Source organism: Phoxinus phoxinus (genome assembly GCF_949152265.1).
Source record: "Phoxinus phoxinus genome assembly, chromosome: 11".
Taxonomy (NCBI): Eukaryota; Metazoa; Chordata; class Actinopteri; order Cypriniformes; family Leuciscidae; genus Phoxinus; species Phoxinus phoxinus.
In genome coordinates this window covers 34,219,436-34,245,641 of record NC_136886.1, presented here as the reverse complement: position 1 = coordinate 34,245,641, position 26,206 = coordinate 34,219,436, and the positions used below count along the sequence as shown (strand labels likewise).

Genomic DNA, 26,206 nt, shown 5'->3' with positions numbered 1-26,206 from the left:
TGATGTAATAGTTTACAGCCTGTTTTATTACGCAATAAACAGACACACACAGTCAAAAATACCTTCCTTCATATTTTACTGATTTTATTTATTTTTATATTTTGAAAAAAAATAATATTGAATAATTTTGAAAAATAATAATACAACTAAGTAAAAGTTCCCATTTGACACAAATATTTGGACAAGAACCGGATAAAAATAAGTTTAGGAAACATAACATAAATAAATACAACTTCGCCAGCCAGTTAGTCCTATAAACACAAAATAATTTGACTCTTTATAACCAGAGTTCAAAGTTTGGATTCATCCCTTATCCTTCCTATACAGTTTGTGTCACAGTTCCTGAAACCAGCATGTCAAGGTGTGTGTGAACAATACCTGAGGATTTAAGGCTTAAGTAAGGGTTACTTTGGAAAACACCACTGACTATATTCCTGAAAGTCTGAACAAGTGAAGTGTCACTCAGTGTTTTTATTGTTTCAAAGTTCTTTTAAATACAATAAATGGAGATCAAATACATATAGATTGTCTTTGCTCAATTTGAATGCTGAAAATAAATAGAAATACAATTTAGTTGTATAAAGTATTTGTGGATAAAACAAATTCATACTCTTACAGTACCCACTCAAATAAATCAATTGTGTAAAAAAAAAAAAAAAGTTAAAATATACACATAAAAACCCCTTGAAACGGACATTTAGGCCATTATTTGGCGGAGAAGTTGAAATGAACTTATTCATGAGAATCCCAGCTCAGTGTTATAGTAACAGTGAAGGCACACAGCGGCTTTAACACAGGTTCATGCGTTTTCTTTCCATCTGTGCGGTCAAAAGAGGAAGAAGAGCTGCTCAGTGTAGTGTTATAGCATTACGATTGCATACATCGGCTGTGTGTGTGTGTGTGTGTGTGTACATCTCTAGTTTAACTGCTACTGCAGGTTTCGCTGTAAACGCAGACACATTCGGCTCTATATAAAGAAGACGTGTTGAGAAGAGGTTTGAGATCGGCACCGAGAGATTGGTGTGGAGTTGAGCCAGACTAGACCAGATCCGCGAGATCCAGCGGAGGCAACGGCTCCCTCCAGAACGAGAAGTGGCTGAACTCGGGACTGTTGAAGGATGTGCTCGAGTCTTTACAGAAGAAAGGGAAGAAGTGATCCACCATCTCGCTGAGATGAGAGTACCTGAAACATACACACACACACACACAAAACTATTTAAAAAAGAAATGATGTCAATATTAGCAAAGAAGATAGAAGTGGGTAAATGTGTGTGTGTGTGTGTGTGTGTTACAAAGTGAAAGTGATTTATGAGGACAGTCCTCGTATTTAAAATGGCTTTCAAAACATACTGAACAGTTTTATAAAAAATGTAAAAATGCATAAAGCTTTCTGTGATGAGTAGGTTTAGGGGTCGGGTTGTGTGTGTGTGTGTGTGTGTGTGTGATGGGTAGGTTTAGGGGTCGGGTTGTGTGTGTGTGTGTGTGATGGGTAGGTTTAGGGGTCGGGTTGTGTGTGTGATGGGTAGGTTTAGGGGTCGGGTTGTGTGTGTGATGGGTAGGTTTAGGGGTCGGGTTGTGTGTGTGTGTGTGTGTGTGTGTGTGTGTGTGTGATGGGTAGGTTTAGGGGTCGGGTTGTGTGTGTATGTGTGTGTGTGTGTGTGTGTGTGATGGGTAGGTTTAGGGGTCGGGTTGTGTGTGTATGTGTGTGTGTGTGTGTGTGTGTGATGGGTAGGTTTAGGGGTCGGGTTGTGTGTGTGATGGGTAGGTTTAGGGGTCGGGTTGTGTGTGTGTGATGGGTAGGTTTAGGGTTCGGGTTGTGTGTGTGTGTGTGATGGGTAGGTTTAGGGGTCGGGTTAGTGTGTGTGTGTGTGTGTGTGATGGGTAGGTTTAGGGGTCGGGTTAGTGTGTGTGTGTGTGATGGGTAGGTTTAGGGGTCGGGTTAGTGTGTGTGTGTGTGTGTGTGATGGGTAGGTTTAGGGGTCGGGTTGTGTGTGTGTGTGTGTGTGTGTGTGTGTGTGTTGGGTAGGTTTAGGGGTCGGGTTAGTGTGTGTGTGTGTGTGTGATGGGTAGGTTTAGGGGTCGGGTTGTGTGTGTGTGTGTGTGTGTGTGTGTGTTGGGTAGATTTAGTGTAAGGGGAGAGAATATACAGTTTGTACAGTATAAAAACCATTACGCCTATGGAATGTCCTCACAAGTATAGCAAAACAAACGTAGGTGTGTGTGTGTGTGTGTGTTAGAGTGCGGATCGGGCCGACTTTTTCAGTCCGAGCCCGGCCCGCGTCCGACAGAGCAGTAACCGAACCCGACCCGAGCCCGACAGTTAAAATCCCATTTTTTTCTCATACTAATGACAATTGTACGTTTTTTTGTGTGGAAAGCCCGCTTTTATTAAGCAACTGTAGGAAGGCAATCGGAAATGTCAACAGGACAAGCGCATCAGCGCGCGGAGCAACAAGCGCTCTTAACACCTGGCGCGCGCACATTATGCACGCGTTTCGTTGTCACGGCTACATAAACAAATGTCCGCACACAGGAAGACGGATGTTATGGTAATATTTTACATGTATTTTAATCACAAAAACGAACGTTTGCATCAAGTGAAAGCATCAGGCACATCGGCTACCTACATAAGCTGTTTTAAATTTAAAATGTTCAATGCCTTATCGCGCTGATGTGACCGAGCCCGACCCGAACCCGAACATCATTTCTAAATATCTGTCCGAACCCGGCCCGGCCCGTCGGGTACCGGCGGGTCCCGTCGGGCTCGGGTCGGGTATCCATCCTCTAGTGTGTGTGTGTGTGTGAGAGAGTGATGTAACTTACGAGGACTTGTTTCCTTTAGTCTTTTCTTGTATGAGTTCTCCTTTCGGGTTGACCGTGAATATGTGAGTTTCAGGCACACCAACCTCCTTATACGCGTATGCATCCTAGAGACACAGACGCAAGATATGCTCAGGCTCTCACATAACTCTCACATAACTCTCACATAACTGCTTGGAAATGCACGTATTTCTAATATTGCAGAAAGCCTCACGTTAGTTCTGTTGCCGAAGGCTGCGTAGAAGGGATGTCTGATGGGACTGAACAGATCTCTGATATCAGTGAGACAGGCGATCTTAAACACCTCCGGCTTCTTCTCGATCACCTCCCTGAGAAACACAGAGAACATCAACAGTAGATCCAGCCTCAGCGCCGCCTGTGCAGTGATCATCAGTGAAGTGGACTTTAAGGTTCTGGCTGCGTTAGACTACAATAAAGTCACCATTTGGACAACAAAACCAGTCACATGGGTCCATTTTTTTTAATTGAGATGTATACATCATCTGAAAGTTGAATAAATAAGCTTTCCGTTGATGTGTCCTTTCTAACTATTGAATATCTGGAATCTGAGGGAGCAAAAAAATCGAAACATTGAGAAAATCTCCTTTAAAGTTGTGCATTTATGTTCACGATTGTGCCGCATTCACTCACAAAAATACATGTTTTATATATTTACGGTAGGACATTTACTAAATATCTTCATGGAACATGATCTTAATATCCTAATGATTTTTGGCATACAAGAAAAATCTATAATTATGACAATGTATAGTTGGCTATTGCCACAGATATACCCGTGCGACTCCAGACTGGTTTTGTGATCCAGGGTCACATATATGGAATATTGCAGTATTTATTGATCCACATCATTAATGTTTTAAATTCATGTTCCTGGTAATCTTGAATCAGAATAAGTTCCTCTTGCAGCGTCTCTTCTCTTCTCTGATGACGAGGGCGGGGCAACCTGTCACTCACAGGAGATCAGCCAATAGCAAACCACAACCATCCAATCACTTCCTCACAGACACAATCAAGCCCCGCCCACATGTGTTCTTGTTCCAGAACCGTTTCGCTCAGATATACGTCACAATAGAGGAGAAAAGACGAGTGTAACTTCTGTTTCATGCTGACTTTAACAGTAACAGCTCGTATGTGCGCACCTGTGTAAGGCTGAGAACAGGCTGCTGGGAGCCAGTAGCACTGGTCCTTTGGGCAGGACAGTTCCTCTATCATTGACCCACTGTAAGTAACCCTTCGTGATGTCTGCCATGCCTATCGCTCGAGCCGAACAGTACAGGAACTTATAACCATTCCTGCAAGAGAAGAACGAAATCAGAAAGGATTGGTAAATAGACCAGCGTTCAATGTTTTAAAGGTCTCTTCTGCTCACTAAGGCTGCATTTATTTGATCAAAAATACAGTAAAAACAGTGAAATATTATTACAATGTAAATCTGCAGTTTTTTGTGTGAATATATATATATATAGTAAAGTGTAATTTATTCCTGTAATCAAACAGTCATTACTCCAGTCTTCAGTGTCACATGATCCTTCAGAAATCAGTATAATATGATGATTTTCTGCTTAAGAAACATTTCTGATTATTATCAATGTTTAAAACAATTGTGTTGCTTCAGATTTTTGAGGAAAACTTTTTTTTTTTTTTTGCAGGATTCTTTGATTACAAGGAAGTAAAAAAGAAAAACAGCATTTATTTGAAATTTTTCTATTGATAGATCTATTGATAGATTTTTTTTCTAACTTTATAATTGTCTTTACTGTCACTTTATTAATTTAATGCATCCTTGCTGAATAAAATTATTAATTGGGCTGTTAATATATCAATTACAGAAATAAATGTATGTATTTCACACCATAAATTAAAAAACAGCTGAACAGGTCCGACCAGACCGGCAGTGTTTATAAAACCGTTCATGCTTATGGAACAACAATAACAGTGAGATGTGATATTGCAAAGCCTGCATGAGGGACTTTGTCAACAAATATAGTTCTGTCATGACAACTCTCAGCCGGCGCTATCTAGAGTTTCATGACAGAACTTTGTATATATGCAAGTAATTGTATGCAATTAATGAAATGGCATGCCCTTATTTCCAGTGCATCTCAGGGATTTTTTATTTATTAACACCTTTAAAATATTTGCATTGCTGCTGCTTTAAACAGTTTCTGTATCTATCTATCAAATCTGTTATAAAAATCGCACATGATTATAGTGAACCACAAATGCTTGATCAAAATCAGACACTTGTGATTTGAACCTTGTGTGTTTCTTACTGATGTATTTTGTGATATAGTTTAGCGATGCCATGATGAGTCCAGTCTTTCCCCAGCTGCGGTAAAATGTGACCCAGTGCATCTGACCTGATACCGTGAGAAAGGTGAACAACTGTTAGTATAATGTCCCACACAGTAACTTGAAATCGTGTAAGGCTCAGACAAACACACAGACTCACTTAGTGATGGTGCCATCGATGTCTGAGATGATGATTTTGTCATCATAGTTCCACAGGTAAATGGCGGCTTCGCAGCGGCAGGTGCCCTGGTACTGCGTGGTCACACTGAACACAACATTATTCGCCCCTTCACGCAGATTTAGAGTCTCCTGCCACACACAATAAATAAATAAAATCTCAAAATCATACAAGTTACACATATTACACATGTCTAGTTTAATAAAGATGTCCTATTATAAAGTCTTGATTTTGTTTTTTGGCTCCACTAGAGTCAGCTTTCATGCTTGAGTGTTCAAAAACACATTATTTTCCTTATTATTGCGGCTCCTCTCTTCCCAGTCTGTCAGTAACGCTCTGTTTACTTCCTGTCTCTATGAAGCCCCTCCTTCTGAAAAGCACACTGTGCTCTGATTGGTCGGCTGGATCAGTGTGTTGTGATTGGTCGAGCGCTTCGAGTGTGTTTGGGAAATGTCCCGCCCCTTACCATAACCGCCAGTTTAACACACTACTAACTAACTCATCCAGGCCCCGCCCCTTTATTCTGAGTATTAATTATTTAAGTAAGCAATAAGGTACTGTATCGTGAATAAGTCACGGCTGAAGGGCGTTGTTAGGCACGATGTGAAGCGGAGGATTGTATTACCACACAATACAACTATTAAAGCCGAAAAATATGTATCTATGAAACTTTCATGAAGTAAAATCACTTAAAGCCTTCCTTCTGCTGGAAAAAATAGTCCCTGACCGTAAACAGCAACAGAAGTTATATACATTATTTCGCCAATAGATGGAGACAAAGACTGTGTGTGAGTCGGTCAGTAGAGAAGACTTTTACATTGAAAGGACTCAAACTTGTGATCACGGAGAAGGAAGACGACACTGACAGATGATATGGGCACGGGGAAACTCTTAACTGTTAAAAGGACAAGATATCGCAGCGGACATTCAAACGGATTTTTTTTATAGGACTGACCTGAAGGAAAATGCTATATCTACTGCAGGTGCACTCACTAAAGCCTGGTTCTTACGGAACGATTTAAAAATTGTCAGGCGATTTTCCAAACCTGAGAGACCCCACACACACACGGCGATAAAAAATCACGGGTCGTACAGTTTTGGTCGTACAGTGTGTGGTGCGCAACCACACGGCAAAATTAACACATCACACACGAACCGATTTGACTCCCGAGCATTCCCAGGTCAGACGGGAAATCTCGCAAAATCCCTCGAGATCAAACGTGACTTCAGAGTAAACAATCATGGCGGACGAAGAGGCGAAAGTTTGTACTTTGTTAAAAAAAAAAAAAGTTTGTAGTTTGTTTTTAACCGGAAAAAACACACATTATCCTCCATCTCCGACGTCCACCGGACTTTCTGGTGTGCCATGCCGCCGGCTGTTTTGATTTTGTTTCGCTGCCTCGTCACCTCGCTTTCTGATTGGCTACACGCCACAGTCCACAGGCTGCGTGCTCGTTTGTCCCCGGGGGACACACACACGAGGAGGAATCGGGCCAAATAAATCCAACATGTTGGATATCCCCGATTTGAGATCGGAGCGGTCCCGACGTCATTCCGAGCAGACGAGAGCAGTCTTACCACACACACACCGCATCTGATCAGATTATTTTACTATAATCGGAGCGTCCTTAAGATTGTCGGAAGGGGGGAATCAGGGCTAAAATCGGCCTAATTATCCTGCCGTGTGAACCAGCCTTTACTCGATCTCTCACAATACTCTACTGTAGCTTCAATGAACAATATCGATGAGATCAAACATGTGTTTACGTTGCTAAGAGCGGTTGCTAGGGGTGTTGTGTAGTGATACATAGAACCGTTTGGTGAAGCGGTCATAGCCATGTTTTATTGTGAATATAGCCAATCAGAATCAAGGATTGCAACTAACCGTTTTATAAATGAGGAATATTGTGACGTGTTCGTTCCCGGAAGAAACTCAAGACTACAAGTTTCAGGAGTTCAGGAACACTGCTATAAAGAATAACTCTCTTTGGTGGGACTTTTTTTTCAAACTCAAACATTACACACTAAAGAAAGGTGATGAAAGATCATCTAAAGAAAGATTACCGTAATACAGTCATGAATTAATATTAATGGTATTATTTACATGCAAAATAGCATTTCTTATTTATTTCTTTTGATTCTGTGGTGCAATGTTTCAATTTATTGTTGTCCAAGTTGTAGAAAGTCCAGTTGCTCCTTGCTAAACTCTCCCACACAAACACTGATGATGATATAGTTCGATGTGCTCTTACGATCTGTTCAGAGGTCAGCCGGAGGGATTTGCGGTACATCTGACTGATGCACTGCGCTGTGTTCATCATCTCACTGTTCTTCATCATGGACAGAGAACCGTCCTCATCGCTCGAGAGTTCAACAGAGCTCCTGTGCACACACAGACAACACAACACCAATTCTTGACTTCACGCTCAAAGATCAAATAAGCAATGCACATTCCCATCAGTCAGCCAATAGTGCTGATAACACTGACTTGCATCACTTTAACTGAAGAGCGAGTCAGAAGGTCAAAGGTTAAGAGCTCTCTGAACAGAGGAAGCACATTTATCTGATGTACCAAAATTATGCAATGTTATAAACCGGTTGCATGAGATGCAGATGCTTTCAATTTAAAGTTTTCATTTGTATTTATCCAGTATTTTTTGGACTTTATACTGACAACTGTTGGTGTGGATGCATGAACTTTACTGTGTATACTTATATATATATATAAATATTAGGGCTGTCAAAAAATTAATCGTGATTAATCGCATCCAAAATAAAAGTTTGTGTTTACATAATATATGTGTGTGTACTGTGTATAATTATTTATATATATAAAAACACACACAATCATGTATATTTTTAAGAAAAATTGGTTATATTTATATATAAAATATTTATATATAATATAAATTATATAAATGTATATACAGTATATAAATGCAAATATTTCTTAAATATATACATGAATGTGTGTGTATTTATACATAATAATTATACACAGTACACACACATATATTATGCAAACACAAACTTTTATTTTGGATGCGATTAATCGCGATTAATCTTTTGACAGCCCTAATAAATATACAAACATGCATGTATAATTTTAGGGAAAAAAAATGTATATATGAAGTATTTATAATTATATATAATATAAATGATATTTTAATATAAAAATCTATATAAACTAGAGCTGTCAAAAGATTAATCACGATTAATCACATCCAAAATAAAAGTTTGTGTTTGCATAATATATGTGTGTGTACTGTGTATAATTATTATGTATAAATACACACACATTCATGTATATATTTAAGAAATATTTGCATTTATATACTGTATATACATTTATATAATTTATATTATATATAAATATTTTATATATAAATATAACCAATTTTTCTTAAATATACACGATTATGTGTGTTTATATATATATAAATAATTATACACAGTACACACACATATATTATGCAAACACAAACTTTTATTTTGGATGCGATTAATCGTGATTAATCTTTTGACAGCCCTAATATAAACGTAAATATTTTTTAAATATATACATGCAAGTGTGTGTATTTATAAATGCATAATTATTTTACACAGTACACACACATATATGATGTAAACAAAAACTTTTATTCTGCAAACGATTAGTTGCGATTAATCGTTATGCATCCCTAGTGTGGATGCATGAAGTTTGGATATTAACTTCTGTCGCTTTTGTTTTATTCCTTTGCATCCTTTTTTGTGTAATATGACACACATAAACAAGACATTTTTAACGCATTGTTGGTGAATTGAGCCGGTGCATGGCCGAATGTTGTAATGAGGAAAAAAATAGTGAGTTCATATTTAATATTCTGCATGCATGCAAACACACGTCTTACTTCAGTGAAGAGGGTCCAGCGACAGCGGCGGATGCTTCAAGCCGATTCCCGTCTGAGTCCGGCTTTGTGTTTCCCTAACATGGACAAATGTTTCAAAATAATAAATATCCAGGCAGATATTGTCCTTATCAATCTCTTAAAGGGAAATTGCACAGTGCTTGTTTCAGTTATAAACATAATTTCTTTACTGTTCGATTCTGTTAGTTCAATGAAATCAGTTTTTACCGCAATATTGTTCAAATCTTTCCTCCTCCAGGAGAACCACCAGCGGCCGGACTTCTTTGGCATCTTATCTTTGACTAGTTGCTCAATGGTGCTCTACAACAACAGAAAGTCATTATCCCTGAAGGATTAATCATGTAAGCACTGATCAAGGACTAACCTACCTTTGGTAAAGTCTTCTGGAAAGCTTGAACTGACAGAATCATTGGAGCAGCAACAGCCCAGTTATAGTACCTGAACAAATCAAACAAAAAACACATTCATATTATCAAACTGCAGACCAAAATACAGCAAATATCTGATTGGGACATGTCTAAATACATAAAACTGCAAATATAGTTGACTTATGATTTAATTCAATGTTAATGCACCAAGATAGTAACCAACCAACAGTTAGGCTTTCTATACGTGACCCTCGATCACAAAACCAGTCACATGGGTAAATTTTTTAAAATTGAGATTTATACATCACATGAAAGTTGAATAAATAAGCTTTCCATTGATGTGTGGTTTGTTAGAATAGGACAATATTTGCCATATATTTGAAAATCTGGAATCTGAGGGTGCAAAAATATCGTAACATTGAGAAAATCTCCTTTAAAGTTGTGCATTTATGTTCACGATTGTGCTGCATTCACTCACAAAAATACATGTTTTATATATTTACGGTAGGACATTAACTAAATATCTTCATGGAACATGATCTTTACTTAATATCCTAATGATTTTTGGCATAAAAGAAAAAAATTATAATTTTGTGATCCAGGGTCATATATTACTTAGAAAAATTGTTGGTAACACTTTACAATAAGGTTCATTTATTAAACATTAGTTAATGTATTAACTAACATGAACTAACAATGAGCAATACATTTGTTACAGTATTTATTAATATTTGTTAATGTTAGTTAATATGAATAAAGCTGTTCATTGTTTGTTCATGTTAGTTCACAGTGCATTAAAGGTAGGGTAGGTCAGAATTGTCTAAAAAAACTTTTTTTCAAATTTGTTTAAACTGTCTTTATATACCAATACATAATTAAAATGCAAGTACTCTGAAATAGAGAGTATAAAAAACTGAGTGACTCTAGTGTATTTAATCTTCAATAAACACAGCTCATTAATTCCATTCACTCCCACCTAAAAACGTGTGCGCGACTGCGCGCACGTGGGCGGAGCCAATAATAGCGGCGGTAGTCATGGGGACGGAGAGTGACAGTCGCGCAAGCCAATCACTTGTCTCGTCCCGGTAGGAATTAATGAGCTGTGTTTTTTGAAGATTAAATACACTATAGTCACTCAATTTTTATACTCTCTTTTTCAAAGTACTTACATTTTAATTATGTATTGGTATATAAAGACAGTTTAAGCCAATTTGAAAAAAAGTTCTTTAGACAATTCTTACCTACACAACCTTTAACTAATGTTAACAAGATTTTTTTATAAAGTATTAGTAAATGTTGAAATTAACATTCACAAAGATGAATAAATGCTGTATAAGTGCAGTTCATTATTAGTTAATGTTATCTAATGAACCTTATTGTAAAGTGTTACCAAATTGTTAGTATATTAAAATTAACATTTCATCCCTGAAACACAGATTCTCACTGCTAAATAAATAAGCATTACTCATACGAACTATATTGCAACAAGCATTGCCAGTAAAGCTGATTTGAAACAATATGTATTGTGAAAAGTGCTATACCAAAAACTTGAATTGAATTGAAAATGTAGCGAACTTTGAGTTGATGCAGATGACCAGGTTTGGGTCTTCGATTATTCCAGGGTTGCTGACAAAGTCTTGATACTTGACAAGATGCTCTGTAAACTTCTCTGCAACAAATGGAAGTAAAAAAAGACATTTGACCATTTTTTCTGTCTTCACTGAATATAAAATGCTGCATAAAACACCAAAATCACAGCCAATCAGAATACATTTAAAGTTTAATATACGGCTATTTGAAGCTGGACCAATAATTTTAATAACAGTGATTTAAAAACAAAGATGAAAACATAGATGTGACTATATAGATCACAAAACAACTTTGCATACATATATAAAATACATTGTTTTTACTAATAAAAATAATATACCCAAATAATATTATATGTTATTGTATTTATTATTATTGTTAGTATTAGTAGTAGTAGTAATATAATCAATAAATATTTACATTTGTGATGCTGCAGTGCAACAATTATTTAGTTATTGGGTCAAAAAGCAGAAATAAACCAATCAAAAACAATAAAAAAAATATTTTTATTTTGTTTTATTTGTATTAATATATTTTGGTATTAATATATAATAATAATACTTGATGAATATTGCATTTTTACTGTTTTTTTTTTTAGTTTTACTGTCAAAACGCAGAAATAAAACAAAGTATACAATATTTTATTTTAGATTTATTATTATTTTTGCGAATAATAATAATAATGATATACTCAATGAATATTATATTTTTTATTGTATTTACAGAATACATTTAAAGTTTAACATACGGTTGTTTGAAGCAGGAGTTTGGACCAATGAGATTTCCCCGTGGGCGGAGCTACATGTCTGAGTCTGTACCTTTGCTGATCTGACTGATGTCTCCTCTGCCGCACAGAGACATGGTGACGTCCAGCGTGTCCGTGGTGGAGTCGGACAGGTACTCGGTGCCGCTGTCGGCGTTGGTGCTGCCCAGAGACTGAGGGGAAAGCTGACCCGAGGGAGGAGACGGGTCCGGCGGATCATGGGACGAGCGCGGGTCCGACGACTCTGATTCGCTGAAAACAGAGGACACACCTACTCATCCTCCACATTTAAAATAATCATCAAGTCATCAACAACACTGACATCTGTCCACAAAATTCACATTAAAAGTTGAGCAGTATGGCTTTTTCTTAAAGTGGACCCCTAATATTGAGAATTGGTCATCTTTGATGTAGAGCAATTCTGCAATGTTGTTATTATTGCTAATAATATTAATAATACTCGATGAATATTGCATTTTTATTGTTGTAGTATATCATTTAGTTGTGTCAAAAAGCAGAAATTAAACAATATATATATATATATATATTTTTTTTTTTTTTAATTAATAATAATATTAATAATATACTCAATGACTATGATATTTTTATTGTTGTAATACAGCAATCATTTACTTATTGAGTCAAAAAGCAGAAATAAAACAAAATATATTTTTTTTATCAATATTTTATTTATTATTAATAATAATATTAATAATATCCTCAATTGATATTACATTTTTATTGTTGTATTGTACAGCAATCATTCATTTATTGTGTCAAAAAGCAGAAATAAAACAAATCAAATAAAACAATAAAAGTTTTATTTTTATTTTTGGTTTATTCATATTTTGCTATTACAATTAATAATAATACTATACTCAATGAATGTTCTATTTTAATGTAGGTATTGTGTCAAAAAACAGAAATGAAACAAAATATAATTTTTTTATTTTATTTTGGATTTACAGGTGAAACTGGAAAAATTTGAATATGGTGTAAAAAAATTTTTTTTTTCAGTAATTCAACTTAAAAGGTGAAACTAATATATTATACAGACTCATTACATGCAAAGTGAGATATTTCAAGCCTTTATTTGTTATAAATTTGATTATGGCTTACAGCTTATGAAACTCCAAATTCAAAATTAGAATATTGTGAAAAGGTTTTCATAAGCTCATCAAAATTATAACAAATAAAGGCTTGAAATATCTCACTTTGCATGTAATGAGTCTATATAATATATTAGTTTCACTTTTTAAGTTGAATTACTGAAAAAAAATTTTTTTTGCACCATATTCAAATTTTTAGTTTCTCCTGTATTACTATTTTTGCTAATAACAAAAAAATACACTCGATGAATAGAATTATATGAATAAAACAAATAAAATAAAGCATTGCATTTTATTTTGGTTTATTTATAACACATCGGTAATGCATCTTGGTGATTGAACTTCTAACCTCTTGGGGAAATAGAGGGCGGCGACTTCAGGGTTCAGACTTAAGAGGTCGTCAAGATAGATATCAGACGGTCCCAAATGTTGACTCCGCTTGACTAGGAAGAACACACACACACACACACACACACACACACACACACACACACACACACACACACACACGTCAAATGTTTCACAGCGATTTCAAGCACAGAATAAGTACAGATAACGTAATCCACTACCTTTCCTCTTGTCCTGAGAGTCTGAGGCTTTAGAGGACGCCTCGAGAGCCGTCTGATCCTCTGATTGGACGATGGACTCCGTCACTCCAGCGTTGTCTGCGTCCTGATTGGTCAGTGAAGTCTCTAGCCCCGCCCCCTCCTCTGAGTCTCCCGTCCTGAGAGTCAGTTTTTCCGCAGAGCTTTGGTGTTTTGGTAACACCGTGATTGAGTTTATTTCAGTTTCTGCTTCTAAAACCTTTGCTTCAGCCTCACTGAACGTCACATGGGTAATAGTTTGGATTTTGGAGATGACCAAGATGTCATTCTCATCACAGATCTCTTGGCTTTCAATGTCAGCATCTGAACTACCAGCGCTGTTGACAGCATTGATCCCGTGGATTGTATTAGCAGAGCTAGTTATATCTAACGTCTTCGTATCATTGCTAACAGTCTCGGCCGTTAAGTCTCTAGTCTCGCTGTTTCCCAGTGCGGTCACGGAGTCGTCTGCGGACTGAAAGGTCACTACATCCGTTTCGGTGACCTTGATGGATGAAGACACCCCTTGGTCATCATGGCTGGTCGTACCAATCTGAGGTTCTGGTCTCACCACAGTCACAGCAGAGTCAGTGCTGTCACTGTCGAAGGATGTTTGTCGATGGATGGTACGGAAGTGGGAGTGGTCAGCGGGCGTAATGGAGGACGGCAGCGAATCAGATTCATCCCTCTCAGCCTGACACACCTACATACACAAACATGCACACGCAATCATCTCAGAAAGTGTTACAACAGCCGTGTCCAGGAACAAACCAACATGTATTCAGGCGCCTTCCACATTTCTCACATTATCACAGTTTATTCGCTATTGTTTAGAAAATGGTGATAAAATATGACAAGAACTGGTTTGATATTTGACTGGTTTTGTCCGTCCTTCTGTTAGACTCTCACACATGAATTATGTTGATCTGTCAGCTGTTAAATTCAACTACAAAATTAGATAATACCAGTTTAGCTCAACCAGTGACCAAGCAATGCTTCATTGTGTTCAGTGTGTGTGTGAAAAGAACATTAGCAGTTACAGACAAAACATGGTCAGGTCAAAGTGTCTGAATCATTTTATGAATAATAATGTCACAGTTTACTTTGTTTTGCTCTCCTCAATACATAAATGAAGTATAGTGCCAGGCACCCACTAGTAAAAAATATCAAAAATTATATCTGGTGTCTGAATAATATTTGGTCCTAGGGCTGTAAACGATTAATCGTAATTAATCGCATCCAAATTAAAAGTTTGTGTTTACATAATAAATGTGTGTGTACTGTGTATAATTATTTTATATATATATAAATACACACACATGCTTATATATATATAAGAAATATTTGCTTGTATATACTGTATATAGATTTATATATAATTTATATTATATATAAATTATAAATATTTTATATATAAATAACACATTTTTCTAAAATGTATACATGAACGTGTGTGTATTTATATATATATATAATAACTATACACAGTACACACACATTTATTATGTAAACAAACTTTTATTTTAGATGCGATTAATCGTTTATCAAACCTTTATACATTTTACTGGTAGTCACTGTATGAAGAATTTTTTGGTATAATAATGTCACAGTTTACTTTATTTTGCTCTCCTCACTTCATTAATGAACTATAGAGTCCTGCACACACTAGTAAAAAAAAATTCAAAAATCATATCTGGTGTCCGAATAATTTTGGTTTGACTGTCTGTGATTGGCCACACTCGCTCACTCTCTATAATAATGTGGTTGAATGCTTGCCTAATTTAAATCACTGTTATTAGTGCCAGTTATGATAATGTCCTGCACCCACACTCTAAAAAATGCTGGGTTGTTTCAACCCAATTTTGGGTAAAATATGGACAAACCCAAACGTTGGGTTAAAAATGTAATGTAAAAAATTTAACCCAACGGCTGGGTTTGTCCATATTTTACCCAAAATTGGGTTGAAACAACCCAGCATTTTTTAGAGTGCACTAGTAAAAAAAAATATCAAAAATGATATCTGATGTCTGAATAATTTTTGGTTTGACTGTAGGTTGGCTTCGACACATTCTGCCGTTTTGAAGCGGCGCTGAAAGCCTCACGCGTGCCGGAGTGTGTCGTGTGATGCAGAGATGCGGTACCTTGGGGAAAGCGCCCCAGTTCCACTGCATCTGAGGTCCTAAAGACTCCTGCGGCTTGCACAGCTCAGAGTCACTCTTCGGAGAGGCGGGCCGACTGAAGAACACACTACACACAGAGGAATCATTATATGGTGAACGCATCATTTGAAGATGTTTGAGGATCAGGGCTTGACATTCACACCCGCCAACAAAGCAAATGTGTGTGTGTGTTTCAGCAGTGGTGTGTAATGCTGGGTACACACCAAAAGATAATCGGGCTGATTTCCCCCCTTCCAACAATCCTAGCTATGTCCCGATTATCTTGATGGTTCTACAGATTATCTTATCAGATTTTCTCTTGGTGTGTTAAAGGAACACTCCAGTTTTTTTTGTAAATAGGCTCATTTTCCATCTCCCTTAAAGTTAAACAGTTTTACCGTTTTTTAATCCATTCAGCCGATCTCCGGGTCTGGCGGTAGCACTTTTAGCATAGCTTAGCATAGATCATTGAATCTGATTAGACCGTTAGCATCTCTCTCAAAAAAATGACCAAAGAGTTTCGATATTTTTCCCATTTAAAACTTGACTCTTCTGTAGTTACATCGTGTACTAAGACCGACGGACAATGAAAAGTTGTGATTTTCTAGGCCGATATGACTAACTATTCTCTCATTCCTGCGTAATAATAAAGAACTGCCGTACCAGCAGCGCAATGATATTACACAGCGCCTGAAAATAGTCCCCAGCTCGCTAACTTCCAACGTGTCCGGCACTAAGTTTGTAATATCATTATGTCTGCTGGTACGGCAGCAGTTCCCTGATCATTGCGCAGGAATGAGTCTTAGTACAGATGTAACTACAGAAGAGTCAAGTTTTAAATAGGAAAAATATCGAAACTCTTTGGTAATTTTTTCATTTTCTACATGACTTATTTTTCGCTGGTTATTGCACTTAAACAGTCAAAAACACACAGAGTATTTACATAAACACAGTCAGTTATGTTTTAAGTGAACATAAAGAGTTGAGAAAGAAAGCACTATAATGGATCCACGCATCAGGTCTTAAAGTGACAGCAGCCTAATAAACCTGCTGACAAATATTGCGATAATATTAAAAATATCGATATGCCAGTTTTTTCTCCATGGTATCGATGTCAGAATTGTGGGCAGTGTAAATGCTGAGTGTCTCGTAACTTTAGAAAGCCAGTATCCACAGTGACTGGGTTAAGGATATATCGGTACCTCTCGCTAACTGAACACTCTCCCTCCGAGTGAGGATGAACGTCTCTCGCAGCTCCACACGACTCCTCGTACGGCTCCTCTGACAGCGAGAAGTAAATCGACTTACTGTAGAGAGTGAAAACACAAAACATTTGTAACTTCCTGAAGTTGCACCGTAACTCTGTACTATACATGTGAAAGTGGAAAAATTTGAATATCGTGCAAAAATTCATTTATTTCTGTAATTCCACTTAAAAGGTGAAACTAATATATTATATAGACTCATTACATGCAAAGTGAGATATTTCAAGCCTTTATTTGTTATAATGTTGATGATTATGGCTTACAGCTTATGAAAACCTTTTCACAATATTTCACATAATTTTGAATTTGGGGTTTTCATAAGCCATAATCATCAAAATTATAACAAATGAAATATCTACCTTTGCATGTGATGAGTCTATATAATATATTACTTTCACCTTTTAAGTTGAATTACTGAAATAAATGAACTTTTGCACCATATTCTAATTAGTTCGTTGCACCATTTGCTCTTAAAGTCACCATGAAATCAAAATTGACAATTCTTTTTGTTTTTATGGAATATTGCAGCATTCATTATAAATGAATTATACGTGCTTATCATCATTATCAGAATAACTTCCCCTCCCTGAACTTGTTTCATGCCGACTTTAAGCCAGAACACAGTAGGCCGCACGCTCTTAGAAAAGTAATGCGTAGTTGTTTAGTTCATCCTTAATGATCCAATAACTTGAAATACGATACTACTTGATCATCAATAACAAAATAGGTATTTTCATATGTAAATAACATTAAAAAATTATATTTGAAATGAATAAGGATCAATAAATAAATACTGATACAAACAAAACACAAGAAATTACCTTTATTTATTATGATTAATTTACCAATTTAACAGTACATTAATATGCTGTAAAATAAAGTGCCTCCATAAAGTGCTACCGAGTTTAAGTTTAATTAGTGTGTAAGTTGTAACTTAGGGCCACTTTACGTTAAATCTAGGCTGTAGTTTTAAGTATGCATAAGTAATCAAAGCTGGTGTAACTAGAGCTTCATGAAATAACCAGCCACTAGGGGCGCTCATTTCGGTTCATTTGCCCGACCGACAAACGCCGCTCGTTATCCGATTATTAACCGTTAACTGATAAGATTATAATATTGAATTGGCATGAAATAAAAATAAAATGAACGAGTGTCTGTGACCCGTTAATAAAAAATAAAAAAAGATTGCGGGTTTATTTTAACGCAGCAGAACAGACCAACAACAGAACCTGGATCCACAGCAATGATCACGCAGCATTTCTGACAGTGACAACAGAGACAAACAGAAAGAAATAATATATATAAAAAAACTAAATATATTTTTTTAACTTAAATAATTAACAAATTAAGATGAAAAAACAGGGTTTTTCCCCATCAGACTACGTTTTTTCGTCAAATAAAAATAGCAGGCCTTCCTCAATCCACAGCTTGTCTAGTTCTTATTTAAAAAAAGTCACATGTCTACATGATGTGGGGTTAGTCTGGGTCTCCGGTGGCACAGATGTCCCGGGAATACAGAGATAGCGTATCGCTAGAGTGGCCAACTTCGGAAAGTGCCTTTCATTTGCTTGTGGATGTTTGCTTCGCATGTGATAGCCTTGCATTACTCGCACTACTGCTTTATTTTAACACCGCGTAGCATATTTTGCAAGTAACTTCGTCGCTCTTTCTGTCGAAATGGTCCCACACAGTCGGCTACTTCTTTTCGCTTGCTTTATTTAGCTTGCTCAGCGAAATATGTCTTTAGGCGCGTGCGGTTAACAAATATAGGCTATATACTATCTTTTTTTAACCGTGCAGCAAACAAACAACAACAAAAAAAAGCTAAATATATATATATATTAGGGCTGTCAAAAGATTAATCGTGAATAATCGCATACAAAATAAAAGTTTGTGTTTGCATAATATGTGTGTGTACTGTGTATAATTATTTTTATATATAAAAACACACACAATCATGTATATATTTAAGAAAAATTGGTTATATTTAGGGATGCATAACGAATAATCGCAATTAATCGTTTGCAGAATAAAAGTTTTTGTTTACATCATATATGTGTGTGTACTGTGTATAATAATTATGTATATATAAATATACAAACATGCATGTATAATTTTCAGAAAGAAATCTATTTATTTATTAAGTATTTATAATTATATATAATATAAATTATATTTAAATATAAAAATGTATATAAACATGTAAATATTTTTTAAATATATACATGCATGTGTGTGTATTTATAAATACATAATTATTTTACACAGTACACACACATATATGATGTAAACAAAAACTTTTATTCTGCAAACGATTAATTGCGATTAATCGTTATGCATCCCTAGATATTTATATATAATATAAATGATATAAATGTATATACAGTATATAAATGCAAATATTTCTTAAATATATACATGAATGTGTGTGTATTTATACATAATAATTATACACAGTACACACACATATATTATGTAAACACAAACTTTTATTTTGTATGCGATTAATCACGATTCATCTTTTGACAGCCCTAATATATACATTTACTTTTAAACCGTTTAACTGATAGTATTAATCGGTCACATTTTTTACTTTCGGTTAACGGTTAAACGGTCAATATGAGCATCCCTAGCAGCCAGCCATCTTCTTTCTGACAGTAGCTGGAAAAGTTAAAGTCCAATAAGCTTAGTAAACCTCTAACCTGGCCGCCAACAGTGACTCGTCCTTGAGGAAATCCTGATCCAGACTTTCTCCTTTCTCGTCCGAGGAGGATCCGTCGTCCTCACGCTGATGAGTGTCTGAACGAGCGCGCTTACGCCGGCGCTTTTTCCGTCGGCTGGAGGAAGACTCGGTCGTCTCGAACACTTCTGGCACATCAGTGGGGATGGGAGAAGTGCAGAGATGATCGGGAACCATCGTCTGACACGGAGAGACAATGGTGAACACCACAGCAGAACATTAGACCAGAGATTAGAGAACTCATCCCGACAAACCTCAAAATCCTCGTTCTCCTCCACGAAGAACGCCTCTCCATTATCTCCCAGCTTCATATGCAGGCTCACAGGCTCACCGTTGACCTCGATGTCCACCTGCGGACGGACGGACACAGCGGTTACGTCATGTGACCTGAACTGGGGGAATACTTAGGAACATGGATTCTGAAAACCAACCAATTAACGAGCGAAATAAGGTTTTATCTTGTTTAAATTAAAAAATTTTAGATATACCGAAGCCTCTTACATTATCCATGAGCTCATTAACATATGAATGGTATGCAGAGGTCATTTACATAATGAAGTCTTAAAGGTACAGATGAAAAAAAAGAAGAAGCATGTTTAATTCTAGTGGTTATAGTGAGTGGAAAAGGCCATTAAAAACTTAGTGCAAGAAGTTTTGGCACACTATAAAAAATGGTGTAAAATGCAAGTAAAAATTGCTGAATGCAATTATACACGGCATTGAATTAGCTGTAAAGTATAAAATATGTTAAATCAAATTAAGTTAAATTTAAATGAAATGCTGAAAATAGAAATAATAAAAAAAGGTTCATTTAAATTGAGTTTAATTAGATTAAAAATGAAGGTAAATGAAATTAGTTTAGGTTTCACTATAAAAAATGGTGAAAAAACAAGGTGTAAATTATATTGCTGAATGCAATTATACATGGCATTTAATTAGCTGTAAAATATAAAATATGTTAAAACAAATTAAGTTACATTTAATTGAGTTAAATGAAATGCTGAAAATATGACTGCAATTAAATTAATAAAAAAAGGTTAATTTAGTTTAATTAGATTTAGGTAAATGAAATTCCACAGTTGAATGAAAATATAACTGGCATTAAATATGCTATAAAAAACAATTAAGTTTAATTTAAATTAAATGCCACTGCTATTACATTAAAATATGACTGTCATTACTGTCTAGCTAAATTAAAATAATAATAATAATAGAACTTCTGGGTAGTTAATTTCACTATTTATGAAATCTATAAATTAGCTGTAAAGTATAAAATATGTTACATTTAATTGAGTTAAATAAAAGGCTGAAAATATGACTGCAAATACATCAATAAAAATAAAAAGGTTAATCTAAATTCAGTTTAATTAGGTTAAACGAAAATATAACTGGCATTAAATATGCCGTAAAAAAATAAAAAATTGTATTATTTAAAATTAAATTAAATGCCACTGCTTTTAAATTCTCATTACTGTCTAGCAAAATGGAAATAATAATAATAATAGTAGAAATTTTGGGTAATTAATTTGACACATTTATGAAATCGCTTGTACATCTTGAAAACTATTTCCTGCAAACAAGATGTTCTAAGTTTGGTTAGTTCTGAGAAAGAGGAACATTTGTCAGACAAACACAAGAGCTTCAAACACAGATCTTCTGAATCTGCACTAATATGACGGTGACAGACTCACCACTTTCTCTTTGGAGCGCAGGACTCCCAGTTTCCCGAAGCGAACGTGGAACGGGGAACACTGGAAAGTGCCATCCGGCTGGCGGACCACGATCACGTCGATGCCGCCGGTGAGTGTGGCCGGGTTCAGCCCGCGGTAAAGCTCCTTCACCGTCACAAACACCGTCTCGGCCAGCTGACCCACGTAGTTCATGGTCTGGGACTGAAGAGTGACACACAGAGTGAGTTTCAGGTCATATTTTGCTCCTTACTGTACGACTGTGACCTTTGCACACAGAGCTAAAGTCTGACAGTGCGCAACATCTCAACTTTATCATCAGATCTGAAGTCATGCCAAACCTGACAGCATTGCCTTCGTTCGTAACACAGTCATATGTCCCTTAATCTCTTTGGTGTTACGACTTTATCAGTGGAGCAAGTTTTAATTTATTTTAAAAACCTGCACTGATGAATAATTCACAATAAGATAATCGAGTGAGTTTTGATTTGATGTTGACATTAAGAAACACTTGAATCTCTTTTGCTCAGATTATGACTTCTTTAACAGCTGGATAAACATCTTTCTGATCCATTTTTATTTTATATAAATCAAGCAACATGCTGACGTACGCTTGAGATGTAGGGCTGTTAAACGATTAATCGCGATTAATCGCATCCAAAATAAAAGTTTGTGTTTACATAATAAATATGTGTATAATTATTTTATATATTTAAATACACACACATGCTTATATTTTCTTATATTTAAGAAATATTTGCATGTATATACTGTATAAATATTTATATTATATAAAAATTATAAATATGTATATATAAATAACACATTTCTCTTGAATATATAGGCCTACATGAACGTGTGTGTATTTATATACAATATAATTATACATATAGTACACACACATTTATTATGTAAACACAAACTTTTATTTTGGATGCGATTAATCGCGATTAATCGTTTAACAGCCCTATTGAGATGCATAATTTTCTAGCATAAAAAAAACTCATATAAGGCATTATAATATGTCAGGCTTGAGAAAAACGTCACATAAAAATACTTTGTACAACAAAACAAACAAACACCAAATAAGATATGAGTAGACCTGACCTTTTTATTAATAATTTTAAATAATGAATGAGTAAATAGTGCAGTCTCGGCCGGTTCTGCGTGACACGCAAGTGAACAAACACAAACTCAGTTCAGCGTTTGGATTTGTGATTTTCCAGGGTGTCTGATGGCCGATGTGAAGACATAAAAATAAAGTTTTATCGCAGCAAAGAAGACATACATGAAATTCCTGAAATTAAATGAGCACAAAAATTATAGAAAAATCACATTTTAAAACAGACCTGACACTGCCGTCTTCAGCCGTGTGTTTTAGACCAGACACAAAGAGAACTAGAACTTCTGCAAATCAGTCTGGTTTACCGGCGGGAACTAGTCGTTGCGCTGATGGCTGATATTACAACTAATACCTTGTGCCACAAATCATAAATCATCATAACATACATTTTAGTTATTGAATCATTTATGCAGAGGCCGACCGTATATATCAAACTAATTTTTAACCTTGAACCGTAAAGCCTGACATGAAAATAATAGACAGAAAAAATTATTATCAATCTAAAAAAAATAATAATAATAATTTTATAGGCTTTTATGGCTCACATAACTTGAGGAGGAAAACAGCTTAATTTTATTCAGAGGCAAAACTAAGCAGAAATATGCAATTTGCTGCAGATGCTGATATTTATAAGATGATATTCTGATAGCTTGTCATGTAAAAACTGTATAACAGAACGCTCACATTAAATGCATTTACATAATATCATATAATATGTCTTAAGATGATATCTAAATGCTTATTTTATGATCAAAGCTCTTTAGTTTTAAAACTCAATGATTGAGAGATGAACAAATAAACCTTCCTCAAAAGCCTGATGATCATTATTTGTGGAAAAAACGCTGAATAATCAAATAAAGCAAAGTTGCTTAAATCTAGTAAGTGTTTATCTTGAAATATTACAAACAATATCGTTTACTTGATTAAAAACCAGTGCAGATTTGACAGCAGAGAGACGGGAAGCTCGAGCTGAAGGACGTTTGTACAGTTAAAAAGGCTTTACTTGATATGAACTGTCAATCAGACGACAGAAGCACTGGAGGAGTGTGTGTGCGACAGGTTTATCACATAAGTTAGAGGCCTTAGAAATAGCAAATACGATAGAATAGGCTTTACCGAGTTAAAAATTGCTAAATGAAAGAATTCGAGGGAATTATAAATCGACATTTCTCAGACACACAGAGGGAAATCTTCAGCTCTGACGGCCCGTGATGAGCACATACCCAGATGGACAGATGAGGATGATGATGATGAAGGCCTGTAAAGCCGGGAACCCTCCACCCTTCAGCCATCGAGGAGTAAAACCCTCCTTCATCCTACAGCTCAACACTAACTATCCGGACAATCATCCGCACATAGAGGAGTGTGTGTGCAGAGCTTATTTTACTTCAAATCAAGCCCTTTATTCTGTCTCTCTCTCTGTGTGTGTGGAGCGAACAAAGAAGGTGATACTGGTGGTTCTGAGAGAGACCCAGTACATTCAAGCGCTCGCTCACACACACACACACACACCTGTCACATGTGAAATCACACACGGTGACCCGGCTGCACATACAGCTTTGAAAACTATTATTTCAACATTACACCAGATAAACATGAAAACAGCCCGCCCACACACACACACACACACACACACACACACACACACACACACACTCGCACACACACACACACACACACACACACACACACACACACACACTCGCACACACACACAGAATGAAAGCCATGCCAGCATGTTTGTAATGGGCTCAGCCGTTCTTTTCATCTGCTATTGTGTGGAATTGTGTGTGTTTGAAAGAGAGAGAGAGAGAGATAGATAGTGATAGAGAGAGAGAGAGAGAGAGAGAGAGAGAGAGAGACAGAGAGAGAGAGAGTGAGAGAGACAGAGAGAGAGAGAGTGAGAGAGACAGAGAGAGAGAGAGAGAGAGAGAGAGAGAGAGAGACACACACACACCGGCTGTCTAATTCTGTCAGGCAACGCTCTACATTTACAGACTGATGTGAACATTCATCCATTCATCATCACTTAAGTCTCGACTGGACTCGAGCCTGATGACCTGATGATAAAGCTCGCACAGGGGTAAGTGAAGCCACTGTCTGTCAATCCTCTTCTCTAAACACAGCATACCTCAAAACCTGTGTCCGCTCAGTGTGTGTGTGTGCATCTCGGCTGCCTCGAGTCAACTTTACAAGCTCATCCATGTAAAAAAAAAAATAGAAATGTCATTAAAACTTTAGTTTTGAAAATATTTAGGCCAGAAATGTAAACAACGGTTAGATACCTGGGACAGCATGGCAAAAATATCACAAAAAAAGAAAGTACATTTATACATAGGCATAATTTATATTTGTGTCCACAACTAATTTTAAGTAATTAAGCATAACATTAGGTCAAAACGAGACACATAAGTTCTCTCCAAATGTTTTTATTTTACACAACCATTCAAAAGATTTTGTTATGTTTTTGAAAGAATCTCTTTTGCTCACCATAAGGCTGCATTTATTTGATGAAAAATACAGTAAAAACAGTAATATTGTGAAATATCATTACAATTTAAAATAATGTGAATATATAGAAAAATATTATTTATTCTTGTGATCAAAGCTGAATTTTCAGCATCATTACTCCAGTCTTCAGTGTCACATGATCCTATATATGATGTATGATGATTTGCTGCTCAAGAAATATTTCTGATTATTGAAATAAATGTCTTTACTGTCATTTAATGCATCCTTGTTTTAAAAAATAAAATTCATCAGCTGTCTGAGAAAACCGTCAAGGCAAGTTTATCACAAGTCAAGACAAATCTAAACGTTTAAAAGAAAACTAGCATGTTTGAGCAGGACTGTAAATGAATAATTGAATCCTGTTGCAGTTTAACAGTACGCTACACTACGTCACATTGAAACATGAGAAGAAACCCAGTTTTTCCCTTTATTTTAGGCGTTTAACGCGATTAAACGGATCCTGTGACACTCAAATGACTTCCAGAATAAAGACATCAATATTTTCAGATCAATAAACCGTTGTTTTGTAAGTCTCCGTGTCCACTGTCGAGCATCAAAGTCAAACTATTTACAAATTGTTCTTAAAATTTGCATATAAAGCCGCCTTAACAACATTTCCTGACTTTATGTTTCTATAAATAAACACTAAAGCTTAATTTAACAATCCAGGGACTCTGTAACATCTGATGTTGTTACAATCTTCAATGAACACAAACACAGCGTAGCGGTTTATAAACACCACACACTCATTTTAAATGACAAAAACTGATTAACAAACACGTTTAACATAATATCATGTGAAATTATGAAGTTAAGTTGACCGCTCTTACCTTAAAACACAACAGCGATTCATTAGAAAACTTCCTGCACTCTAACGCCCACGTGAGCACGTCAATCAAATGACATCCAATGACAGGCTAGGACTCGTGTCAGGACACGCCCTCTGTTGACGTGTGAGTTTGTGTTCAGCTCAAGTGTCAGTGAGGAACCGCTAGAGGGAGCGTGTGTAATTTTTATTTATTATTTCCTTTTTTAGCGTTTATTTTAATGTTTATATGATGTATTATACGATTTATAGTAATAATAA

The 26,206-nt window shown here is 36.0% G+C and overlaps 1 protein-coding gene across 3 annotated transcripts; it reads right to left on the bottom strand.

Annotated features, from left to right (window-relative positions):
* Positions 1-7: 7 nt before the first annotated feature.
* LOC307006704 (phosphatidate phosphatase LPIN2) lies at positions 8-26,006 on the bottom strand. 3 transcript variants are annotated; one of them, XM_079627927.1, is made up of 20 exons: positions 25,950-26,006; positions 21,489-21,689; positions 20,052-20,147; positions 19,760-19,977; positions 16,995-17,099; positions 15,775-15,880; positions 13,619-14,336; positions 13,399-13,492; positions 11,996-12,192; positions 11,163-11,256; positions 9,588-9,657; positions 9,427-9,519; positions 9,202-9,275; positions 7,564-7,693; positions 5,294-5,442; positions 5,115-5,201; positions 3,981-4,133; positions 3,035-3,149; positions 2,824-2,927; positions 8-1,183 (listed from the first exon to the last, which is right to left on the bottom strand). In XM_079627927.1, exons 2-20 carry the CDS (start codon positions 21,678-21,680, stop codon positions 1,039-1,041), a joined length of 2,940 nt encoding a protein of 979 aa, XP_079484053.1. In that variant the 5' UTR covers positions 21,681-21,689; positions 25,950-26,006; the 3' UTR covers positions 8-1,038. The 3 variants fall into 3 exon arrangements, with proteins under 3 accessions (XP_079484053.1, XP_079484054.1, XP_079484052.1); XM_079627928.1 differs by lacking the exon at positions 25,950-26,006 and adding an exon at positions 24,740-24,804; XM_079627926.1 differs by lacking the exon at positions 25,950-26,006 and adding an exon at positions 23,832-23,960.
* Between the last annotated feature and the right edge of the window lie 200 nt (positions 26,007-26,206).

Excerpts from the sequence above, each read along its gene's own strand:
- LOC307006704 (XM_079627926.1), bottom strand. The coding sequence starts at position 23,900 with ATGGCTGAAGGGTGGAGGGTTCCCGGCTTTACAGGCCTTCATCATCAT. Across the intron at positions 5,202-5,293 it reads ATCGATGGCACCATCACTAA|GTCAGATGCACTGGGTCACA; the intron begins GTGAGTCTGTGT and ends TCACGGTATCAG. Across the intron at positions 3,150-3,980 it reads CTGTTCTCAGCCTTACACAG|GGAGGTGATCGAGAAGAAGC; the intron begins GTGCGCACATAC and ends TGTGTTTCTCAG.